Here is a 21,905-nt window from a genome sequence, read left to right as displayed (position 1 = left end):
CCCTCCCTCCCTCCATACAGTACGTCTATTCATCATTTTCCCGTCCAGCAGTGGCTCTGCGTCATGGAGCAGCTCTATATATAACTTTAAAGAGCTCCGCGGCTGGGCGGACATGCTCTGGGGTAGAGGGGTCACGGGGGAGGGAGAAGGGGGTGCTGAAATATCCCAGCATTCATAGCGGTCAGGTATGAGTCGGGGGGTGGGTTCAGCGGGCCCGCAGCACTGCATGATGGGACAGCCTCTCGCAGCTTGGCTCCTGGTCTGGTTTGGTGCTGCAGTTTCGGCAGCGTCCAGGGGGAGGCGCTGTGGAGCTATCACCAGTGGCAGTGCAGCTGCCACTGAAGAGGGAGAGTGAGAGGGGAGAGGGAGGGAGAGAGAGAGGCTATGTCTTTGCATGTTCTTCCAAAATCTGGGAGGAAGCCTGTATGTGTTCATGCTTGTGGGTGTGTGCGTCTCTGCTGGAGTTTGTCATGGCAATGTGACTGTTCTTAGCGTGTGTTAGTTACTTGATTTGTGTGTGGTTGTCTGTGTGTTTGGGTGTTGGTTGTGTCTTTGAGAGAGAGAGAGAGAGAGAGAGAGAGAGATTCTTTCGAAGTTGAGTTTCCATGATGTGACATTTCTTTGAGACCGTGCTGCCATGTTTGTTGTTTGCTTTTACGTGTATGTGTGTATATATATATATATATATATGTATGTGTGTGTGTATGTATATATATATATATATATATATATATTATATATATATATATATATATATATATATATATTATATATATGCTTTTTCAGGTGTCAGCCAGTTTGTGTTAGCTGTAGCTTGCAGGATCGGTCTTGGGGTTGTCGTAGCAGCAGTTTTGTTTTGGGGGTGTTCTTGGGCTCAGAGCGGTGGTGGGGGGGGGCACTGTGCAGAGAGCTGGGGGGGGGGGGGGTCACGCTGCGCTGGCTGCTGAGGACGGATGTTTTCTCTCAGAAAAGGCTGATGAAGGATGAATGTTTCTCACCTTTCCCCCCCCCCCTGCTTTTGATACAGTGTGAATGCAGCGCTGGAATAATGACCGTCTGTTCCCTCTCAGCGGCCTGAACAATATCACCGCAGTCTCATTCCTAACAGAGAGGGGGAGAGAAAGGGAGAGAGAGAGGGAGGAAGAGAGGGAGGAAGAGAGGGAGAGAGCCGGCTCACTTCCCGCCATTGACGCAACTTTGGCTGGAAGTTGTGAGTGGAGGATTCTGGGAGTTAACCGGCCAAGTGATTCCCGAGAGACTACCCCAGCTAGTCACCATTAACCCCCCCCCCCACCATGATGCCCCCTTGACATGCGCCCCCCTGGCTGTTCTTCTGGAACATTCTGTTCCATGTTCCTGGGTCTGGCATGGCTGCCTCTCATAACAATAATAATATTTTTTAGGAGGGGTGTCAGCGGGTTCCCCGTACACAGGGGGGTCATAAATAGAAAGGCATCACGCGTGCGAGACCCCCCCCTCGAGCGTCGCACTGGAGGCAGTTTCTCACCTGCTGTCCCGCCCTTTTCCTCTGGGGGGGAGCAGGATCCCGTCAAACTCTCCCTCCACTTTTGACCCCATAATTATTTAATGTCTGTTCTCCTGTACCCCAGTACCCCAGGAGCGGACCTTGTGGAAACAGTCCCTGCTCTGCAGTGTGTGTGTGTGTGTGTGCATGTGTGTGTGATAGAGGTGTGTGTGAGTGATAGAGGGGTGTGTGTGTGTGTGTGTGTTGTGTGTGTGGTGTTTGGGAAGGACGCCCATTTTAAAAGGAAACACACGTAAGCAATTTTGCCAAAATTTGCACAACGCACCTTTGAAAGATTATGGCGAGGGGAAACTGTCTGCCAGTTTTAAGAGGCAGTACTTTTCCATTGTTTTTATGACAGGCAACACAAATTAACCTGGCAACATAACCTGGCCCCACACGCATGCACATATCTTCCCCTAGCATAACAGCGTGTTAGCATGTGCAGACATTTTACTTTACACACGATATGATGTTAATGTCCTTGTGCTTATAACGAGGGGGGTTTAACATGTTCCTAAACTAGCATGGTTCCTACCAACCAAATAACCAGGCAACGAACAACAATATTATACATCAGTCGTGCGAGCATTTCACAGGGGTTGTCAAGTGGGCACCTTCCTCCACCGGGGTTTCGTTGAATTAGGCCCACGCCACGTCCAGAAGGCTCAACAGTGAAGCCTGGCATCCCAGACCCCACCCCGCTCCATACCCCCCCATCAGGCACCTTTCGCTTACCACTAATGTGCCCCATGTACAGTACATCAACAGCACCACACAGACCTCCCTGGTGACGAAGGTTATAATGGAGACTAAGTGTTAACAGGAAGCAAGTCTGTGGAACTGCCTCATAAAATACAGCTCCATACTCCATGGACAGTGTTTCACGAAAGAATTTGAATAGAATGATGAAATGCTCAAGTCAAGCTTTGGTTCCTGCCCAAAGGAAATCTGCATCCCTCTGAGATGGCCGTCTCTGTTCCTAAACAGAGGGGCAGATTTCGGCCAGCTCTCCTTTTGACCGGCCCCTGCCTGTATCAGTCCCAGGAACCTTTGCGGGTTCATCTTCCAACCTCATTAAACAGTGGTGATGTATGAGGACATCTGCTAATTGGCATAGTGTGCTCATACATTTTTCAACTTGGGGCTATTTACTCCTTGGTGGAAAAAGTGCCCAGCCCAAAAAAGCTGTGCGGTCCCTCTCATTGGCTGGGAAAGCTGTGCGGTCCCTCTCATTGGCCGGGGAAAGCTGTGCGGCCCCTCTCATTGGCCGGGGAAGTGGAGCCAGCGGCTTCTGTGCCGCCCTCAGGCCTGCATCTGGAAAAGGCATCGATGATGACATCACCGGTGTCTGGCCGCTGATTACAAGTGTCGCCTCGTCTTGTTCTTGGACTTGGCTTGTTCTTTCTCCATCTCTCTCTCTCTCTCTCTCTCTCTCTCTCTCTCTCTCTCTCTCTCTCTCTCTCTCTCTCTCTCCATCTCCCTCCCTCTCTTTCTCTTTCTAAGAATATACTAGAGCGACCGTGCTTGTAATAGTTTGAGGGAGCCCTCTGGCGCCCCTGTTTGTAATGCGTTTGAGCGGAAGAGGTGCAAGCAGAGAGCTAGCATAGTACTGCGGGTCCCCAGGTCCAGGCTGAGCTAGTGTAGCATTATGGGTCCTCGGGTCTGGACTTACAATGGAACAGGAGTGCGTGATAGTTTGGAATAAGGGCCGGCACACTCTAATCTTGGGCGGCCAGCCCCTCCTCGTGACCCCCTTATCAGCCCATGCAGGAGGGCGTTGTACCCACGGTGTGTGTGCGCGTGCAGGCCGGCTGTGGACGTCAGTGTTTGCTCAGTGTGTTTGTGGAAGGAGGCTGGCGGACTTGCTGTCTGTCTGTCTGCGTACGTTAGCGAGAGAAGGCTGGTGACCTGGCCCGGCCCGGTTTAGGAGTTGACCCCGCAAAGTCAGGATGGCGGAATCCAACAAGGCCAATCTCACAAGGCCGTGCTCTCCCGAGTCGTGCAGGAACCTGCTCCTCGCTCTCTTCCAGAGGTAACGCACCTGTCGCTTTGGGGTCCGCTTGCTGCCCACGCCCATCCCAGCTTTGGGAGGGGGCATTGGGCAGGAGCGGTGTGTGGCTCTAAGTTTAATTTTGAGGGTTTTCTGTCCCTCTCTCATTTTTCAAAAGTACCAGACGTATTCAGCAAACCGATTGGTGGGTGCAGCCCGCAGAGCTCTAATTGGTCGGCCTGTAGCGTAGTGGTTAAGGTAATTGACTGGGACACGCAAGGTCGGTGGTTCTAATCCCGGTGTAGCCACAATAAAATCCGCACAGCCGTTGGGCCCTTGAGCAAGGCCCTTAACCCTGCATTGCTCCAGGGGAGGATTGTCTCCTGCTTAGTCTAATCAACTGTATGTCGCTCTGGATAAGAGCGTCTGCCAAATGCCAATAATGTAATGTAATGTAATCTTAAGCATGTTGTGCTCTGATTGGTCGTTTAGGCCGCTTGAGCTCTGATTGGTCCTTTAGACCTGTTGCGCTGTGATTGGTGGAGCAGTTGCGCTCCATGTGTGGACCTCTCTGCTGGAGATGTGTTTTGTTTCCTTTGGTCGCAGGGGGGAAGATTAACGGTGCGGAGCTGAACTGCGGCTCATATAAATAAGTTGTGGTCCGGGACGGTTATATAACCCCTCTGAAACGTGCCCATTTGGGAAGGGGTCCAGCATGCCTCCTAAATCACACTGAAGTTTCACAGCCCATGCACAACCCAGGCTATCTTGCTTCCCAGTAGTTGTAGTAGCTCTCACTGTTGTCTGTCTGTCTGTCTGCCTGCCTGTGTGTGTGTGCGTGTGCATGTGCGTGTGTTGTGGGATTCTTGGCTTGTCTGGTTCTACCTGTCGTGCAAAAGACGAGAAAGTTGCGATTACTTGTCGAGTAACTGAAGGTGAGGTCCACCAGTTGCGGTGTTTGTATGTTTGTAACCACCAGTAAGACAATGGCACTGGGGAATGGTAGATACCCTTTGGCCATACTTACAAGGTCCCTGTGGGAACTGCCAGAAAGTGACCCAAATGTGTGCAGTCGGCATTGTTGTATTGGGTTGTTAACAATGTGGCGCGTGATTGGTGGAGCTCCTCTCGGAATGTGTGACATCACAGTGGCTAGGGCAAGCCTAATGTCCATATTTGATTGGTGCTTTCTTCCTTTTCCCTGTCTGTGTGTGGGCACGTGACGGGTTGTGCCACACTGATGCGGATGAATCGGAAAAGTTCTTTGGGACTTCAGAAGCGCTGTCATCTGTCACTTATAAAGTGCCAAATGTACAGATCCAGCCCCAGCCTTTCTATTGGAAACTGGTGATGTCATTTCTGGTAAGGAGAGAATCGTTCACATCTGAAATATGTCATCGGTACCGAGGCATATGAACTATACTGGTGAGGGAGTAGACCCCCCCCCCCCCCACACACACAGCTTATTAAAAGTTTAATGGTGCAAAAGCACAAAGTAATCCTGTCAAAGTCTTTAGGGGTGGACCTGCAAACCCCACACACCCCTGGGTGTGTATAGTCCACTGCCCAGCCATCATGGCACCTTGGGGGCCTCCTCCCTGTGCCTCCTATGAAAAGCCTGCTGTGTTCTCAGCTATGCCCCCACCCCCCCCCTACACCTCCCCCTGCCCGGCACACCTCCCCCCCGCCACTCTTTCCCTCTGAAAGCTCCCGCTGATGGCTGCAGTCGCAGGGTCAGAAAGTGCTCTTTAGTCATCGTCTTCAGGCCCGTAGGGGCTGGTGCTGGTGCGTCACGTCGAGGCGTTTGCGAGCCGAGCAGGTTTGACGCAGTGCTAATGACCGGGCCGGAGGCTCTGCTGCTGTCAGCGCAGAGCCATCGGCCTCCTGTTCTCACCCTTTGAAGAGATGTTCTGGAATGTCCCTTCCAAAATTGTAAGTCGGTGTTCTTGGGCAGGTGTGCCGTCGTGTGTGCTGAACTTTTACATTCTTTGCAACTTTTAAAAATTGTTTTGTCATTAAAATGCATACTGCGTCATTAAAACCCTGAGAGAACATTCAGGCCCACTGCTGACGTTCGATCAACGTACGTACGCAAATCTAGAAATTGTCCCGCTGAAGGAAACGCAGCTCTTGAACTCAACCAGTGAAAAGCATCAAATCCATAAATAACAGAGCATGCCTGTAGAGCAGTTATTTTTATATAGGGTACAGAAGAGGGATAATTGGGAGCTTAAATTGGGGGTTATTTGGGGGGTTAAATCGGGAGGGAGGACCGAGGTGCAGTCTGAGAAGGTGTGTTTTCAGTCTGCGCTGAAATACGGGGAGGGATTCTGCTGTCCTGACTGTGGTAGGCGGGTCATTCCACCTCTGAGGAACCAGAACGGAGAACAGGCGTGAACGTGCGGTGCGACCACCAGGTGCTCGTAACGAGGGGACTGTTCGTGAAGAACATTCGGATCACATATTGGTGACCTCGCACCTTTAAGGGGTTACAGCGCTGTGGTATAGTTAGCCACACGTGAAACCAGCCTGTCTGTTTCACGGCTCGGCTCGGCTCAGGAAGTGGTCACGTTTTTATAACGGTGTGGCCTGCCTGTTCAAGCGTTGAAGCGCTGAACGCTGGATATGCCATGTTGTTTTTATGACCTCAAACCTGCTGGTGGTGCTGCTGTTCAGACAAACCTTCATGTCTGAACAAAGTGCGATGCACCACCTCGGTGTCCGTTTTGAAAGGCACTTCAATAACAGGCTGAAATAGATCTTTTAGTACTTGTCATGTACCTTAGCCACTAGGCTGCAGGCCCCCCCCCCCCACATACGCAGCTACCTTTCTGAGCACTGGCAGGAACGCTGTATTTCATTGGCTGTGGTGTCTGTCTCTTGGGTCACATGACAAGTATCTTCTGGGGCACACCTCCACATCTCACGCTGGAGGCCCCCCCCCCCCCCCCTCAGGAATGCTGGGAGTGTTTATGTGTGCTACTCCGGGCATCGCTGGCGTGTCCCGACAGCGGCCATCTTCCTCCTCCTCCTCCTCATCCTCCTCCTGCTGCTCCTGTCTGTTTATGACCTGATTACATTTCTGAACTGCAGTCCAGCGAATGCCAGAGCAACACGTGCAGCTTCAACCCACAGCAGCAGTCCATTGCTCTCCTTTAGGTCAGAAGTGATGGATTTGCGGATATGGAGTCTTCTTTGTTGCTGCTTGCACACCACCAACATGATGTTAAAAGTGTTCTCTAAAAGGCAACATGTTTGTTTTACATAATCATTCATTGTAAAAATACTAGTTTAACCAAAATGACCAGTTCGAGAGGGCCCAGGTGTTGGGTACCCCCATTTATGGACGTTGTGTTTGAGAGGGTGCAGGTGTTGGGTACCCCCATTTACAGACGTTGTGTTTGAGAGGGTGCAGGTGTTGGGCACCCCCATTTACAGACGTTGTGTTTGAGAGGGTGCAGGTGTTGGGTACCCCCGTTTACGCACGTCGTATTTGAGAGGGTGCAGGTGAAGAATGGCCCGTTTGTTCAGGTGTCCCATGGCCTCCTCTGGGCTCTTTGTTTGAGGAAGGCTGGGTGTGTGAGCGAGAGAGCGCAGGGGTGTTGGGGGTGTGGGGGGGAGGACAGGTTTGTGCGGAGCAAGTCTCTGCTTGCAGCTCATCCTGGTGAGGAATGCAGAGCACGAAGGAGCTGAGAGTTTATCTCTGAGCCTCCCTTCCACCAGGCCTCTGCAGAGGGAGAGGGAGAGGGAGAGGGAGAGGGAGAGGGAGAGGGAGAGGGAGAGGGAGAGGGAGAGGGAGAGGGAGAGGATTGAGATGTGAATGGTGCTTGGGTTGTCTCGGAGTTCAGCACTGGCCTTTCCCATTGGCAGCCCGTTTCCATTGTGCAATTGGCCAGTTTGTCATCGCAGAGCTCTCATTGGCTGGTGCGTGTTCAGCCAGATCTGAAATCCTGCGTCTCATTGGCAGAATTGCCCCATTCAACATCCTGCGAGTGAAATACTCTTCTCGGAACCTTAAGAAAATTTAAAATAAATAATCTTATTTCATACAAATTTTGCCCTGTCATATACACCGTTTGTAAGGAAGCCAGGCTGGGGCCCACTGCTGTGCCTGTGGCAGAAATCTTGGGCTGGTCGTCTTCATCTCAAACACATTACGGCCCTGAATACTCTTCCCCTCTCCCATCCAGCCTGTCTGCTGAGCCAGCTCAGCTTCCTTTGAAATGACCATTTCTGCCATGTTATGATGGCAAGGCTTTTAAAAAGTATTTCACTGTAATTGGATTATTCAAAATCTGCCATTTTGAATAAGTCACTGGTGGCGCTTTTAAGACTATTACATTAATATGTGACGTGACGCGTCCCATACAAACTGGCCTTAAAGGAATTAGACTTGGTTTTGATCCGAGCCCGTATGAGTTGACTATCTTGGTTCCTGTTTGTGACCATCTGCATTTTGTTTCTTATTTTTGCTTTCATCAGCTATGACTCATTTATCTTATTTTGAAGAATGTTCCAGCGAAAAACACGTCCGCTGAATTTAGGCTGGCATCCTGGGAGTTGTTGGTAGATGAATAAAGTCTTTCCTGGCTTGATGAAAATCATCGACTTCAGTTACTGCTTCACTGCGCTGTTTCTTTCGAGTGAACTGGTTCAAGTCACTGAGCGATGTCCGTCGACACTAATCAAGAGCCTTCCGGCTAACGCAGCTTCCCCTTATTAGTCTTATTTTGTGTCCAGAGTTCAGCTCGTCGAACTTGCCTGCATTGTTCAGTTCCCACCCGTTTTCTAATTTTACTAAACCTCACTCCCTTCACCCGCCCAATCCTCCCCCATCTCGCCTTTTAGCTCCTTTTCATAATCAGTTGATGGCTTTCACGATAAAAAACTTTTTAAGAAGACAGATTATATGGAACAGGCGCACCTCGGGTGTCTCGTCGCTGGTGGATGTGTGTCACTACCGTCAGTATGCCTTATCGCAATGGTGATTGTGAAGAGGTGGACGTCACGACAGAAATGCCCTCCAGGCACTGTGAAGGCACGTCGAGATCAAAGCGGGGGGCCGTGACCTCGTCACGTCTTCCTCGCCGATGCATTCCCGCCCGTTTTCCATGCACGTCAGAGCGGTGAACTGTTGACTGGTTCAGAATTTAAAATAAGACCTGGGTGCGTGTCGGGGGGCGTGTGTGTGTGTGTGTGAACGTGCTAATTTGAGGTGTTCTGGGAGATCTCTGTTCTGAGATGCTATTTTTTGATGCTGACACACGGTCACGGGGCTGAGGCTGCTTCCTGTGTCGCAGCTGGGAAAAGCGTCAGGGCTGTCAGGTGGTGGTGGCCGCGTTGCCGTCAGCGCTAGCGTTAGCGTGTAGCACAGCTGGAGTCTGAGGCTGCTGTGTGGGGCTTAACCCTTCGTTCAGTCCGGTTAGGGTTTGGGTCATTCGGTTCTGTTAGGGTTACTCAGTCTGGTTGAGATAATTCAGTCCAGTTAGGATTGTTGTTATACAGACTGGTTAGGGCTACTCAGTATGGTTAGGGTGATTCAGTCTGGTAAGGGTACTCAGTCAGTTCTTCTGCTTTGTGTGTGTTGAAAGAGCTGCTGATGGTGGCTCCTCCATACCCCTTCCGTTCACCGGGCCTGAGCCCCCCAGAGTAGAATGAACCGTTTGGGAATGGGGGGGTCTTGGAGCTGCACTGTGTTACTGCTCATTCGCATAACTGCCCCCCCTCCGTCGCACTTTCTCGTGCCCCCCCCCCCCCCCCCCTCGAATTCAGGCAGTCTGTTTGAGCCAAGTGGCAGCAGCGCTCACAGCCAATCGGCTTCCAGCATTTCAGCTCCGCCGCTGCCTGCACCAGCGATGCATTTCCGCTCGGGTGGGCTTAGGGGGGGGGGGGGGTCAGCTTGGGCCCTCCGACCCCCCAGCCCAGATTAGCGCTCTGCTATGGAAGTGGGTGTGAATTACTGACTCTGTGTCTGTGTCTCAGTGACTCTGCATCTCGGTGACTCTGCCTCTCGGTGTCTCTGCCTCTCGGTGTCTCTGTGACTCTTTGTCCATCATCCCCTCTGTAGCTGCCACAGTTGCTCTCCCTCGTGACTCGTCTGACTGCTTTGTTTGTTCCGTCACAAAGAGTCATTTTGGCTCCAGGCCACTTCGTCACGGGTCTCCAAGTACAGCACGCTTAGATTATTACATTATTATAAAAAAATCTAATAATATTTTAACCGGCCAACTTGGGGGAGAATGCCTTCTTATTTTCAAACTGGCCAGGAGGCACGAAGAGCCATGTGACCAACAGCAGCAGCAGTGTCCGACAGGTCAAAGGGCAACACTGGGTGGGTGGAAAATAGCCTGCAACCGAAATGAACGTCAGAGCTTTAAAAATGCGTTGAAAAGGTGAAAATCTTGCGTGACGTTGGCCATCCCCGTCCACATGACTACCCGTGCCTGCGGGGCGGCGGTGTTGACACACCGGCATTTCCAAACGGCGGTTACTCACCGAAGTCGAGTTTCAACTCGCTCCGCCGCCCGTCTCCCGCATTCCTGCCTTCCATTGTTCGCCTCCGCGCAGGCCGAGAGCCGCAAACAGAATATTTTATCTGCGGTAATTATGACATTAATGAAGGCTTGTCAAAATACGGGTGGACAAGTTGGGCTTTGTGTTGAACAGCTGTTTCTGGGAAAAGTCACTTAATGTCACTGTGCTGAGTGGGTGTGAGTGTTTTGTGCGGGAGGACGTCTGGGAATAGTCGCTTAACACCGCTATGCTGAATGGCTTTTTGAGCAGGAGAAAGTCTGGGAATAGTCACTTAATCCCTATCTGAATGGCTTTTTGAGCAGGAGAAAGTCTGGGAATAGTCACTTAAAAATCCCTATCTGAATGGCTTTTTGAAAAGTTTGGAAGCAGCTCAATAGATTTCCATTTAATGGTTGCCTTCCTGTGGCTGATGCACTTCAGTGTTGCGATAAAAACACTTCTCACTGAATGATCAGGAAAGTGCATATGAACAGGATGCAGAGCAAGAAGGGGCCTGCTCTTGAAAGTGAGGAAATGAATAAAATAAATTCTTAGTAGTCAGATCACGACCTACATTCGCCTGACTTTATTAATCACGCTGAAGACGATGTAATTAGCTTTTTTTTCTGATGCAACAAACGGGGCATTGCATCGTTTACCAAGGCTGAGGTCATTTCCCTGTAAGTGCAGTCTGTTCCAGAAGCAGATTGGAATTTGGTTCATTAGGGTGAACGATCCCTGTGGAATGTAATGGGGTTTTTTTCCATGGGTGAATTGAATTTCAGTTCATTTCTGAAGTTGAGTGAATGAAAATGGAATTGGCCCCAGCCCAGATCATTACCAATTTGATCATCCATGGCCTTCATTACAAAGGATTCTAGAGACTGTCTCAGGCACGATCTGCAGTCTGAACTGCTGGAGAGATTCTGAGAAAGGAACTCCACTCCTGATAAATAAAGGGGATCTTTTTTTATTCGTATCTTGTAAACTATGGGAGATCCGTTGAGAACATGTTTCTCTTTCTGGAGGACACCCTGGGAGAGATGCCAGGGAGAGCATTTGAATGTGGGGTGAGAGAGAACAGGGGCCAAGCCTCTGGAGCAGTTTTTGGGTTAAGGGCTTTGCTCAAGGGCCCAACGGCAGGGTTCTTTTTTAATTTTAGGAGCCCATCTTCATCTCTCCAGATGCAGGTCAGCCTCCCTATTCTAACCGGGGACTCAAACCAGCAACTCCATTATTACATCTGTTATTTAGCTGACACTTTTATCCCAAGCACCTTACAGTTGATTAGACCAGGCTGGGGCCAATCTCACCCGGAGCAATGTGGGGCGAAGGGCCTTGCTCAGCTGCAGTGATCTTACTGTGGCTACACCGGGGCTTGAACCACCAACCTTCCTGGTCCCACTCAAACAACTTAACCACTACTATAGACTGTCCATACCATGTCATATGGTCCAGTGGGGCCCAAGGGGGGGGGGTCGCTCTGCTGTCTGACCTCCCACAGAACAGGAGTTTCCCTTGGCCAGAAAGTGTAACGATAGCGCCATTTGCCTTATGTAATTTTTTTTTGTTTTTGTTTGACTTTTTACAGTTTGATTTAATCCTCCTTGCAGCCAGGGAAACCTGTGGGTGAAACCGTATTGCTCTTTTGCTCGTTGACGTAATCAGGTGGGGGCCGATTGCACGTTTCCATAGCAGCCTTGGCACCAGCTGTTTCAGGGTGATAATCCACATTAAGTGACCGAGCAGTTCACTTGCTCGGGAGAGTAGGCTTAGCCATAATGGTCCTAAAAGGTTTTCCTCCATAACGCTGAGATTACGCACGCGCTTGAAGGTGTGCAGCTGTCATCGGAGAGCTCGTGGCATGGCCATGTTTCCCCTTCGAGTGTTCATCGGGGGCTATAAACGTTTTTGAAATGTCTTTTGCGTTTATATACCTTGAGTTGCAAATAAGCAGGTGCTTATGTTGATTTCAGTACAATATTTATCTCGTTGCTATGGGTAATATATGAATAATCTCGCTGCTATGGGAATATAAACATTTTCATATTTTTTTAAAACAATATTTAGACCTATAAGCTGGGCGATGTGTCAGTCAAATTTATCCCCCTGAAAAAATGCGAGTCTAAAACAAGTTCCGACAAAAAGAGAATGTTGCCCAGTTCAATTTTCACGTTATTACCTTGAGAATGTTCTGCGGAAATGTGCATGAAACGCAGAGCCGTAAAAATCCTTTGTGTCCAAACGGGCAAACCGTGACTTGCCCTGCGGTGTCGCGTGATGTGGTGTGTTTTCCTTCGTCCGTTTTTTTTCTGCTCGTTTTGGCAACGCCGCTCCGCCCCTCTCTCGCCGATAGGCTGCAAGTTGGGAAAGGGAGCGGCCTCGCCTAAAATTCCCGAAAGAAGCTTGCCTTCGCGGATGGGGAAGACTGGGAACATCACATTAGCACACACATATCGTACACGGTCCGACCGGAGCGGTGTATGCGCTATCATGGTCGGCGATCACTGTGCTCTTTCGGGTGACAACACGGCCCTGCTCGCACAGAAAAGCCCCAAAAACGGATTAAGTTGCAAAATGGTTCTTCAGGCTGTCGGCAAAGTTTTGAGGTAAAGCTAAAATGTTTTGAATGTACACTTGGAGTATTTTTAGTGCGGCGGTATCTTTACGCATTGCCTTGGGGCAGCTTTGAGAAGCGTGCTGTGAGTTAGAAGTGGAAGTTTCCATCGAGTTTATGGACCATGTGGAGTGTGTTCGGATTTATGCAGTGTATTACCTCGTTATAAATCACGCAAACGCGGGGAGGTACACCATTTTTCCAATATTGCACGCGTTATTTTTGAAAGTTAAAAAATGTCGAGTAGCCATGACTGCTTTAAAGTCTGTACAAGCGATAATAATAGAAACGGCAATAACCTTTCTGTCAGAACACACGCTGAGCACTGTGCGACATTGATTGTTATGAGCCAGTCCACTCGCTTTAACAGTTGGCTAGATTTATGGCGATATTTTAATAGTTCGCCGATCGATTAAAATGTTATTTAATAAATTGTGGTTAGCTGATTGCAAACGGCTACCGGGGGGAACCGATGTCTGTTTGTCGTTCTTGTAACCTAATTTGATGGTACCTATTTGTAGTTCAATTCACTATAGCCCAATTGACATAGATTTCTTATGTACTTAATAGTTGTATTATTTCATGGTGCATGCATTCCCATGCTTCCACGCGGCAATACGGTGTATAGAAGTGAAAAGGGAATTCCTTCCTATACCTTGAGAAAGTGGGTCAAAAGATAATCCGATTCTAACGGCATTTTGCATGTTGTCAGTTGCAGGTGACAGATTTCGAATAATTCGGTTTCCCCTTGGGCGCACTATACCCTGGACGGGCCGTGAAACAGGAGATCTGTCTTCTGTGGCTGAATAATTAAAGATCTTGTTCCTCTTTTACGACTGAGTGCTGCTCCGATATTGAGTTTTAAGTAGACCATTCATTTCGTGTTTGTTTTTTGTTTTTTTTCGAGCCGTCTTGCTCAAACTTGGCTGTTGAATGCCTGTGGGCTTTCTCTGCAGTTGATTTGCACTAGATTGTTTTTATATTAATATTGGCTACCTGCTGCATGTAATCTCATTGGTGTTCAGCCCTGTTGTACAACATGGATTTGATTACCCGGACTTTATGGACAAATGGGATAAAAAATTATTAAATGATTTCTACACTGCTCATGTTTTTGGCGATCTTGGTCAAAATCTCCACCATTTCACCATATTTTTCCCAAAACAATGTCTAGCTGCTTCTAGAGTTGTCACCTGACGCAAAATAGTATGATAACATATGCATTGCGTTCAAGGAAACCAGAGATGGGATATTGAGAGGAAAAAAAAAAAAAATAGAATTTGCTGGAGAGTTATTTCACATATAATCAGTTGGCACAGAATCGGGACATAATGACCTTGCTGAATGCGAGTCCGGTCTGCAGAAGACCTGTAGCTATGAGGATCTGCAGATTTCCGGCTGCAGCAGCTTTCTAGCTGTGGGTTCCACCTGGAACGTGGACCTTTCCTTTAGCCATTAACTTGGGGCCAGGCTTATTTATGTGCAGGTGCTAAAGGCATGGGGGGAGGGGGGCTGATGGGTAACAAAGAGAGGTGGGGGGGGGCAGGATGGGGAAGGGGGGGGGGGTGGGTGATAAATCCATTGTGAAAAGTTGCCCCAGCCACTCTTCCACACGGGGAACTGTTGTGATGCTGATGCCCCAGGTCGTGTGCCTCACCACAGGGAGTTCCCACGTATTACCTCCTGTCCTCCCCCTGGGTGATTTCATTTCACTCTTATTATTATTATTTTTTCTTCTTCATCCTTTTATTTGTTTTTAAACGAGGCCGTGTGCTTCGGGAGGAAGGAAGTCTCGCCAGAGCCCTACCCGGGCCCTCCGGCCGCTACGCTCGGCGTTCCCGACCTGGAACATTCCGTCTCCCTCTCCCGTCTGAGCGCGAACGTTTCCCACGCGACGCAGACTCTTGAGGCTGTCTTAACAGAGGGCGGGCCCAAGGACGGCTCTGGGGCTCTGGGTGATCTGTGCTGTAGCGAAGGCCGGGGGGAACCTCCCGTCGCCTAGAAACGGAGACGATGGAAGGAGCTTGCAGCAGCTCAGCGTCTCGCGTGCACACAGTCCTGCAGGACTCCTCCTGGGGCTTCTGCGTACAGGAAGGCAGTAATTTAAGTCGGTGCCTTTCGAGTCCTCCTGGGGTGTAGGTGTAGGTTAACGCACACGGACGGACGGACAGACTCACAGACCGACAGCCTTGGAGCGTCCGTGCCGGTGTCCTGACCAGTGCAGGACGTTCCCAGACTCCAGGTGATAAAGGCGCGTGTTCATACATGTACTCCAGGTGATAAGCGTGTTTGTTGGTTCACTCATTAACCCAGGTATCAGGGAGGTCCTCTGGGTTCCTGTGGACAGGTAACGCAGGTGTCAGGCAGGGGCTTTCCGAGGACGGTTGGCCTGACTAGATGATAAACGCTTAATGGATTACCTCGTGGGCTCTGCACTGAGGCAGAAGGGCGAGATGTTTTAATTGGCACATTTTTTTTTTTTTTTTTTTTAGCCAAAATGCGAATCGGGCAACCTGATTGGCTCCCACCGTGTGACCTGACAGAAAGCTCATCTGCAGAGCTGTCCCTCAGAACTAAATGTGGGAGGCAGTCAATAATGATGATGATTTTATTTATGGATTCTATTATTGTAATGGCTTTCACCTCATGATCTCAGAGCTGCAGAGTGAAGGGGGGGAAACTCACCTCAGTCATGTGGAGCCACTACCTGGGTGTTGCACGGTGGCCATTTTGTGCCAGAACTCTACTGAGCTGGGGCGTCATTGAGACCAGTGGAGAGAAAGTAAAAGGATCGGTTTTCCAGTGTTGGGATGTAGACGGGGAAACCTGACACTGTATCAGCGCTAGAACAGGGCTCTTTGAATGTCTGCCCTGAGAAACAGCCCAGGCAGTTATCAGTAAGACACAGTGCTGGAGAACTGGGAAGAAGACCGTCGGTATTGGACTAATGACAGCCTATATAAAACCACCCTGTGAAACTCTGTACTGGGATGTAGACTTGCACGGGAATGCTGCTTCTGGAGCGTGTAGTCTGTTGTTTGTGTTCAAAAGTCGCATCCATGTCACTGATTCAGGTGGGTGAAGTTACCCTTCCTTTTGAAAAATGCGTTCCCTTGCGCAATGTGGGCTGGTGAATTTTTTTTGTTGTTTTTTTTAAAGATTGTTTTTGCTTTTGAAGGTCAGTCGGTTGTCTTGTCTGAATTATTTGAATAGCTAACATTCCATGTCAGACTGAGCGCGGGGGGGGGGAAAGAAATTGGCCTGGCATGTTTTTCAGATCGCAGTTCGGTTTTCCTGGTTTTCCTGGAATTTGCCCCCATGTTCCCGGGACCGTGAGATCCTGGCGTTCCGACCGGAGCCCTGGTCCTCCCGAGCCGTGCAGAGGTTGCTCTATTTCGGTGCCGAGAGGACCCCGCTTATAATTTGGGCCCTGTAGGAGGAACGGCACACAGACAGGCCGCTACAAGTTTAGAACTACAAACCCCACGTCCGCACACTTCACTAGATCCTATCCTTTGTTTACATGGCTGATCTCTGGAAGGACGCAATCTGTTAGTCACTCTGCCGAACCGACCGCGTCCCATATGCTAACAATCCAGCCTCCTTTTCCGGTGCCCCGTTCCCGTTTCGGGATACGGTTTCGCAATCCGAAGCTCGGAACTGCGGGAGACCGCCGCTTGTGGTGCTAAAAATTCCTTACATGGAATCGCTTGCAGGAAAAACAGCGTCCCGGGCGCAGTTGGGGATATTGCATAACGCTGCAATAAAGCCAGGAATCCGGATCATTCCCGGCGCCCTGGCATCGCGGCACTGGCGGGTTTTGCGTCGGCCCGGGTCGCTGGAATGGCACTGCCGTGTGGAAGGCTGGCCGGGGCCGGGGCCGGGGCCCGGAGGTGCGATACAGAACCGGGCCGGGTACTGTAGGGGCCGCTCAGATCTCACTCCGCGATTAAACCCGGCCCTTTGTTGCCTTGATGAGCAGCTGTTTCTGCTTCCAGATAAAAATAAAACCAGAAAGGGAAACACTGATGCTGAGGGTTTTTTTTTTTTTTTTTCCTTCCCAGAACTTGTGTTATTTGTTCCCAAATGCCCCTGTTTAGGTTTAGATCAATTGGAAACATTCCCATGATGCCCTTTGCCTGCGCCTGGGGCTCGGAGCTTTTGGGAATCTGTTTTTTAAACCCTGTTCTTTCTGCGGGTCATTAAAATACCTCCTTTAAGTTAATTGCAGTCAAATGTATTCAGCCTCAGTGCCCGGCTCTCCAGTGTGCTGCTCTCTTCCCCGGGCTGCCAGATTTAGTGTCCACCACAGAACCCCCCCCGACTGGCGCGCTCGCGGGTCGGCAATGTGCCTGTGCACAGGGCCCATCAGAACCTGCGGTTCCCGCTGCGCTTATTTATTGAAAAATATAAAAAGCACCAATTTTTTAAATGTCAAAAACATTAAAGATGGCTGTTTCCTTCGGAGTCCCGTAACTTCTCCAGGTGTCTTTTAAACCACAGCTCTGTGTTCTAAGTGAGCTCTGGGAGAGAAACCAGCCCCTGAAACACAGAGCTGGTCTTAATGAACTGGACTGATTCCCCCCTGCACAGCCCCTACGCCGACACTCCTCGGACGTCAAGCGTTCCGGGAACGCTCCGGGGGCAGAGGGTTTGGAAAATGGGAATGACGTGGTTGCTGCCGTCACAATGCCGGGATTCCCACCTGGCTCCGCAGCGTTTAATCCGATCGGGCGTTTCCGTGCGCGGAGCGCAGCAGGTGGTGAGCGGATCCTGAGAGGCCTCTGCTCCAGGGGGCAATTACAGGCCTGCTGCCCTGCCTGAGGGCAGAGACTCAGGGCCTGAGCCACCGCTGGAGCCTGTTCACCTGGGGCTACAGGGCCTCCACGGGGTCCGTCTCTCTCTCTCTCTCTCTCTCTCTCTCTCTCTCTCTCTCTCTCTCTCTCTCTCTCTCCCTCTCTCTCTCCCTCTCTCTCTCTCTCTCTCCCTCTCTCTCTCTCTCTCTCTCTTTCTCTCTCTCTTTCTCTCTCAATTCAGTTTTCCTTTCAGATCTGTTTAACTCTGATATGAATACACAGGCATAACATAATCGGTTTCATTTTCAGAGAATGTGAATAATTATTAACAGTCATGTGAAACGACGTAGTACAGGATGCGTCGGTCTCGCACTGTTGCTGTCCCTCAATCGCTTTTGTTCTTTTTTTTTTTTTTTTTTCTCTGAATCTGCTCTTGTATATCATAGCCCTCGGTGTGTAGTGCTGAACTGTGTGTGTGTTAGCACTGGGTGTGTAGCCTTGCTGTTTGTGAGAGTTAGCGGTTAGCACTCGGTGTGTAGCCCTGCACTTTGTGAGAGTTAGCGGTTAGCGCTCGGTGTGTAGCCCTGCACTTTGTGAGAGTTAGCGGTTAGCGCTCGGTGTGTAGCCCTGCACTTTGTGAGAGTTAGCGGTTAGCATTTGGTGTATGGAAGCCCTGTCCTCTCTCCCTCTCTAAAGAAGGGAGTCAGATGCCTGGGTAATGAGCTGCTTTTGGGCCTTTAAATCACCCTCTCTCCTCGTTTATATCCTACCCATCCCTCTCTCTTTTCTCTTCTACCCATCTCTTCCTCCCTCATAAATCTCCGGTTACCCTGGTTGGCTTGGCGCGTCTCGCTCTGATGCCCGGGTAATGAGCTGCTTCTGGGCCTTTAAATCGCCCTCTCTCCTCCTTTCCTTCCTACCCCATCCCTCTCTCTCCCTCTCGTAAATCTCCCGCTAAATCCCTGTTGGCTTGGCGCGTCTGGCCCTGGCGGGGTTCAGAGAGAAGGGAGGCAGCTCCTGAGGGGCTGCCGGGCGCTTGGTGTCGGCCGCGCGGTGTTGGCGGTGCAGGGGAAGGCTGGAGTCGCCGGCCTCCCCGCGCAACTCTGTGACTGCTGCCTGCGGTTCAGCCGCGGGGTTACCGGGGGCAACAGCAGAGGGAACACTCGGGTTTTTAGTTTGTCGACCGGCCGCCGTTATCATTGTTTTTCATCGCAGTTTAAACTGTCTGAGCATTTAGGCTGGCTAGCCGTGTCCTGAAGTCGTTTCCTGTGTTTCTTTTCTTTTTTCTTTTTTTTCTGTTCTCCTTCCCACAAATTGCGCAGTATTAGTCAAATTCTCGAGCCATTAGTTTATTTTCGGGAAAGGGTGTGGTGTGACCAGTGACCCGCCCCCCCCCACCTCACTGTAACAGTCTCTCATGCAGGACTCCTGGCCTTAAAAGGTCTGGTCTGTGTCCAGAGCAAAGGACTTAAAACTGTGTGTGTGTGTGTGTGTGTGTGTGTGTGTGTGTGTGTGTGTGTGTGTGTGTGAGGTTCCTCCCTGAACACGTGACTGACCCGTTCAGTGCGTCCCAATGTTCAAAATAGAGTATCCTATTTTCCCCCACTCCTCTCCTCCTATGGGACGTATTGGCCGTGCCATTTGGGCCGCGCTGGTCTTGCTCTGTGGTCGTTGGGGGGAGAGTGATCTTCATTGACAGGCTGCTGTTGGGCTCGTGGAGAGGGGACAGCACCGCTGGTGACGCAGAGTTTTGGCGTCTCGGGGCGGTAACGGGGCGGTAACGGGGGAGGGTTTCGGGGCATCGGTAACGGGGGCGCCATGCGGACTGGCACGTCGGTGTTCCTGCCGCGGGCAGCGGAGCGTGGAGCTCTTTCCGCAAAACCCTGCGGAGCCGGGCAGGACCGGACAGGACGGGACTCGCGGGAGGAAGAGGCCTCCCCTAATCCCTGTGGAATTCAGCTCTGCCCCGCCCCTCTCCCCGCCGCACGCTCAGAGAGGCACGGAGTTCACCCCCGAGGAGCGCAGAGTTCACCCCCCCCAAATTCAGCCTGAACGACTCTCTGAAATGCCTCGCTCATTTTATACCTGAAGCGTCCTGCGCTTTCGAACGGACTCGGATCGCAGGGATCTTGAGTCCGTTTGAAATTAGCTTCTTGGTTTCTTTCGTTTTTCGGTTGCGGAAATGTTTTGTAAGTGTTCCCAAAAAAATGCATAACTTACCCAGAAATGTTCCTCCCTTTTTAAATGATTAATTTTTTTACATTCTCCCTTCGAACACAAAGAACACATTGTAGCGTAACTTTGTTGTTAGGGCGCTGGGATTTGACATCGCCCAGCTGACTCTTTTTAAAGGGCACAGTGCAGGTATAATGAGCATATGACTACCCTGCTTTTCTGCCAATGGTGGCTGAATGCCAGGCCCTAGTTTCATGTGAAATCGACATTCTGCTTTTTTGTGCCCCTTTTTTCCAGTTTGCATCACTGGGCTCTGCCATAGCAGTTACTCCAGCAGTAGGGGGCGCTAGGCTCCATGCAGGGCCTGTGATCTGTAATGGGGGGGCTGAGTCGAGCCTCTCCAGCTCCCCCCAGCCCCAGCTGTGGCAGTCTGTCAGTGAGGTGGGGTCTCGCCCGGGATCCCCGCTGTCACTCTCTCTGTGGGACAGCAGCTGGCTTCCCCTTTCACTGATCCTGCAACGGGACAACTGCCCCAGGAGCTGCCCCCACAACCTGCGCCTGCCCCACTGCCCCGAGGAACTGCTGCTCGTTTGTAGCCAAAGGCCTTTTTTAAATTTGTCCAACTTTTTAATTCGACCCTGTTGAGAGAGAAATCTCCTTTTAAAGGTCATAATATGATAATTTTGTAGGTGTATCTTTTTTCTTTTTTGATTTGTCTTTTTGGAAATGTTTAAACAGCACTGCATACCTTTCCAAACTCCCCCCCCCTCCTTTCTTTCCTGATGTTGTACTAGGCTTCGCGTTTACCCCGTAGTGTTTACCAAACACGTCAAACAAAAAAAAGCCCAGTGTTCTCCAGAACCAGGAGGGTCAGAGGTTGAGCTGGAGCCGGGGGGAAGGTTACTATGTTTGGACAGTTTGCAGAGTGGAAGGCTGTAAATTTAGGGCGACCTGTAGTGTAGTAGTTAAGGTACATGACTGGGACCCGCAAGGTCGGCAGTTCGATTCCCGCTGTAGCCACAATAAGATCCGCACAGCCGTTGGGACCTTGAGCAAGGCCCTTAACCCTGCATTGCTCCAGGGGAGGATTGTCTCCTGCTTAGTCTAATCAACTGTACATCGCTCTGGATAAGAGTGTCTGCCAAATGGCAATAATGTAATGTAATTCAATTGGGAGATAATTCTGGAAGGCCCTCTGTCCTCAAACTAACCTGACGGACACCGAGGCAGAGGAGAGTAGAGTCGGAGTGTGCAAGGACATGAAATCTCTCCAACTTTGTCGGCTGTAGAAAATGAGTCTCGTTCTAGTCCTGGAGGGCCGCAGTGTCTGCAGGTTTAACTCCAGTCCTGGAGGGCCGCAGTGTCTGCAGGTTTAACTCCAGTCATGTGTATGTGTATTAGCAGTGTGTGTGTTTTATTTGTTAAGGGATGTTGGGCTCCTGAAGTGTGTGTGTGTGTGTGTGTGTGTAGTGTGTGTTGTTTGTTTAGGGACACACGGCTCCTGTTGTGAGTGTTTGTGTGTGCGCATGTGTGTGTGTGTGTGTGTGTGTGTGTGTGTGTGTGTACAGTGTGTGTTGTTTGTTTAGGGACACACGGCTCCTGTTGTGAGTGTTTGTGTGTGTGTGTGTGTGTGTGTGTGTATACAGTGTGTGTTGTTTGTTTAGGGACACACGGCTCCTGTTGTGAGTGTGTGTGTGCGTGTGTTTGCCGTGTACACAGAAGCAGTTCTCAGAGAGCTGGAGCACAAGGCCAGGTTTGTGTAAGAGGGCAGAGCCGGCTTTTTAAAGGGCAGGACCCTCCCCTCTCTTTCTCTCTCAGACCTGCTCTCTGTACCCCTGCAGCCGGGGCGGGGGGGGCGGGCAGCAGCACCCCTCCTTGTTGTTTTTGGCCCAGGACGTTTCTCCAGCCCCGGGGTCTCTCAGAAAGACCCTGTCCCGAGGGGTGGGGCGGGAGGGGGGGTGCGTTTTCTTTTGCCTCATCGAGCTCAAAGGGAGCATTGATGTGCGCGCTCTCTCTGACGTGTGTGTGTGTGTGTGTGTGTGTGTCTGACCGACCGACCGACCGGACCGGCTGACCCCAGGACACACCGGTCTTCCAAAGGGGCTGAATGTTCTTTTTGGGTCCCTGAGGGGAACGACAAGGCCTCACTCTCTTACCCACAATGCCCCCAAGAGGCTGTTTCATAACGTGCCTTTCCTGGATGGTGACCCCTCTGTAGAGCCATTCAGCACCAGAAAAAGAAAGCTTCATAAACAATGTACATGTGGTGTAATATGTTTATGTTAT

The 21,905-nt window shown here is 50.5% G+C and overlaps 1 protein-coding gene across 5 annotated transcripts in view; it reads left to right on the top strand.

Moving 5' to 3' along the window:
• Nucleotides 1–21,905, top strand: part of LOC133111359 (MOB kinase activator 2-like) — a 60,615-nt gene that overhangs the window by 29,226 nt on the left and 9,484 nt on the right. The window contains exon 1 of one of the 5 annotated variants that reach the window (XM_061221631.1): nt 3,364–3,560. The exons of 3 other annotated variants lie outside the window; for them this stretch is intronic. In XM_061221631.1, the coding sequence (XP_061077615.1) occupies nt 3,478–3,560 (83 nt within the window). In that variant the 5' untranslated portion in view covers nt 3,364–3,477. Of the gene's footprint in view, nt 1–3,363; nt 3,561–12,460; nt 12,641–21,905 lie in introns of those variants that run through there. One more of the 5 variants, XM_061221630.1, reaches the window with a different exon arrangement.

This window comes from Conger conger, chromosome 15 (assembly GCF_963514075.1).
Source record: "Conger conger chromosome 15, fConCon1.1, whole genome shotgun sequence".
Lineage (NCBI taxonomy): Eukaryota > Metazoa > Chordata > Actinopteri > Anguilliformes > Congridae > Conger > Conger conger.
The sequence above is the reverse complement of the archived record's forward strand: the minus strand, read 5'-3'. Positions and strand labels throughout refer to the sequence as shown.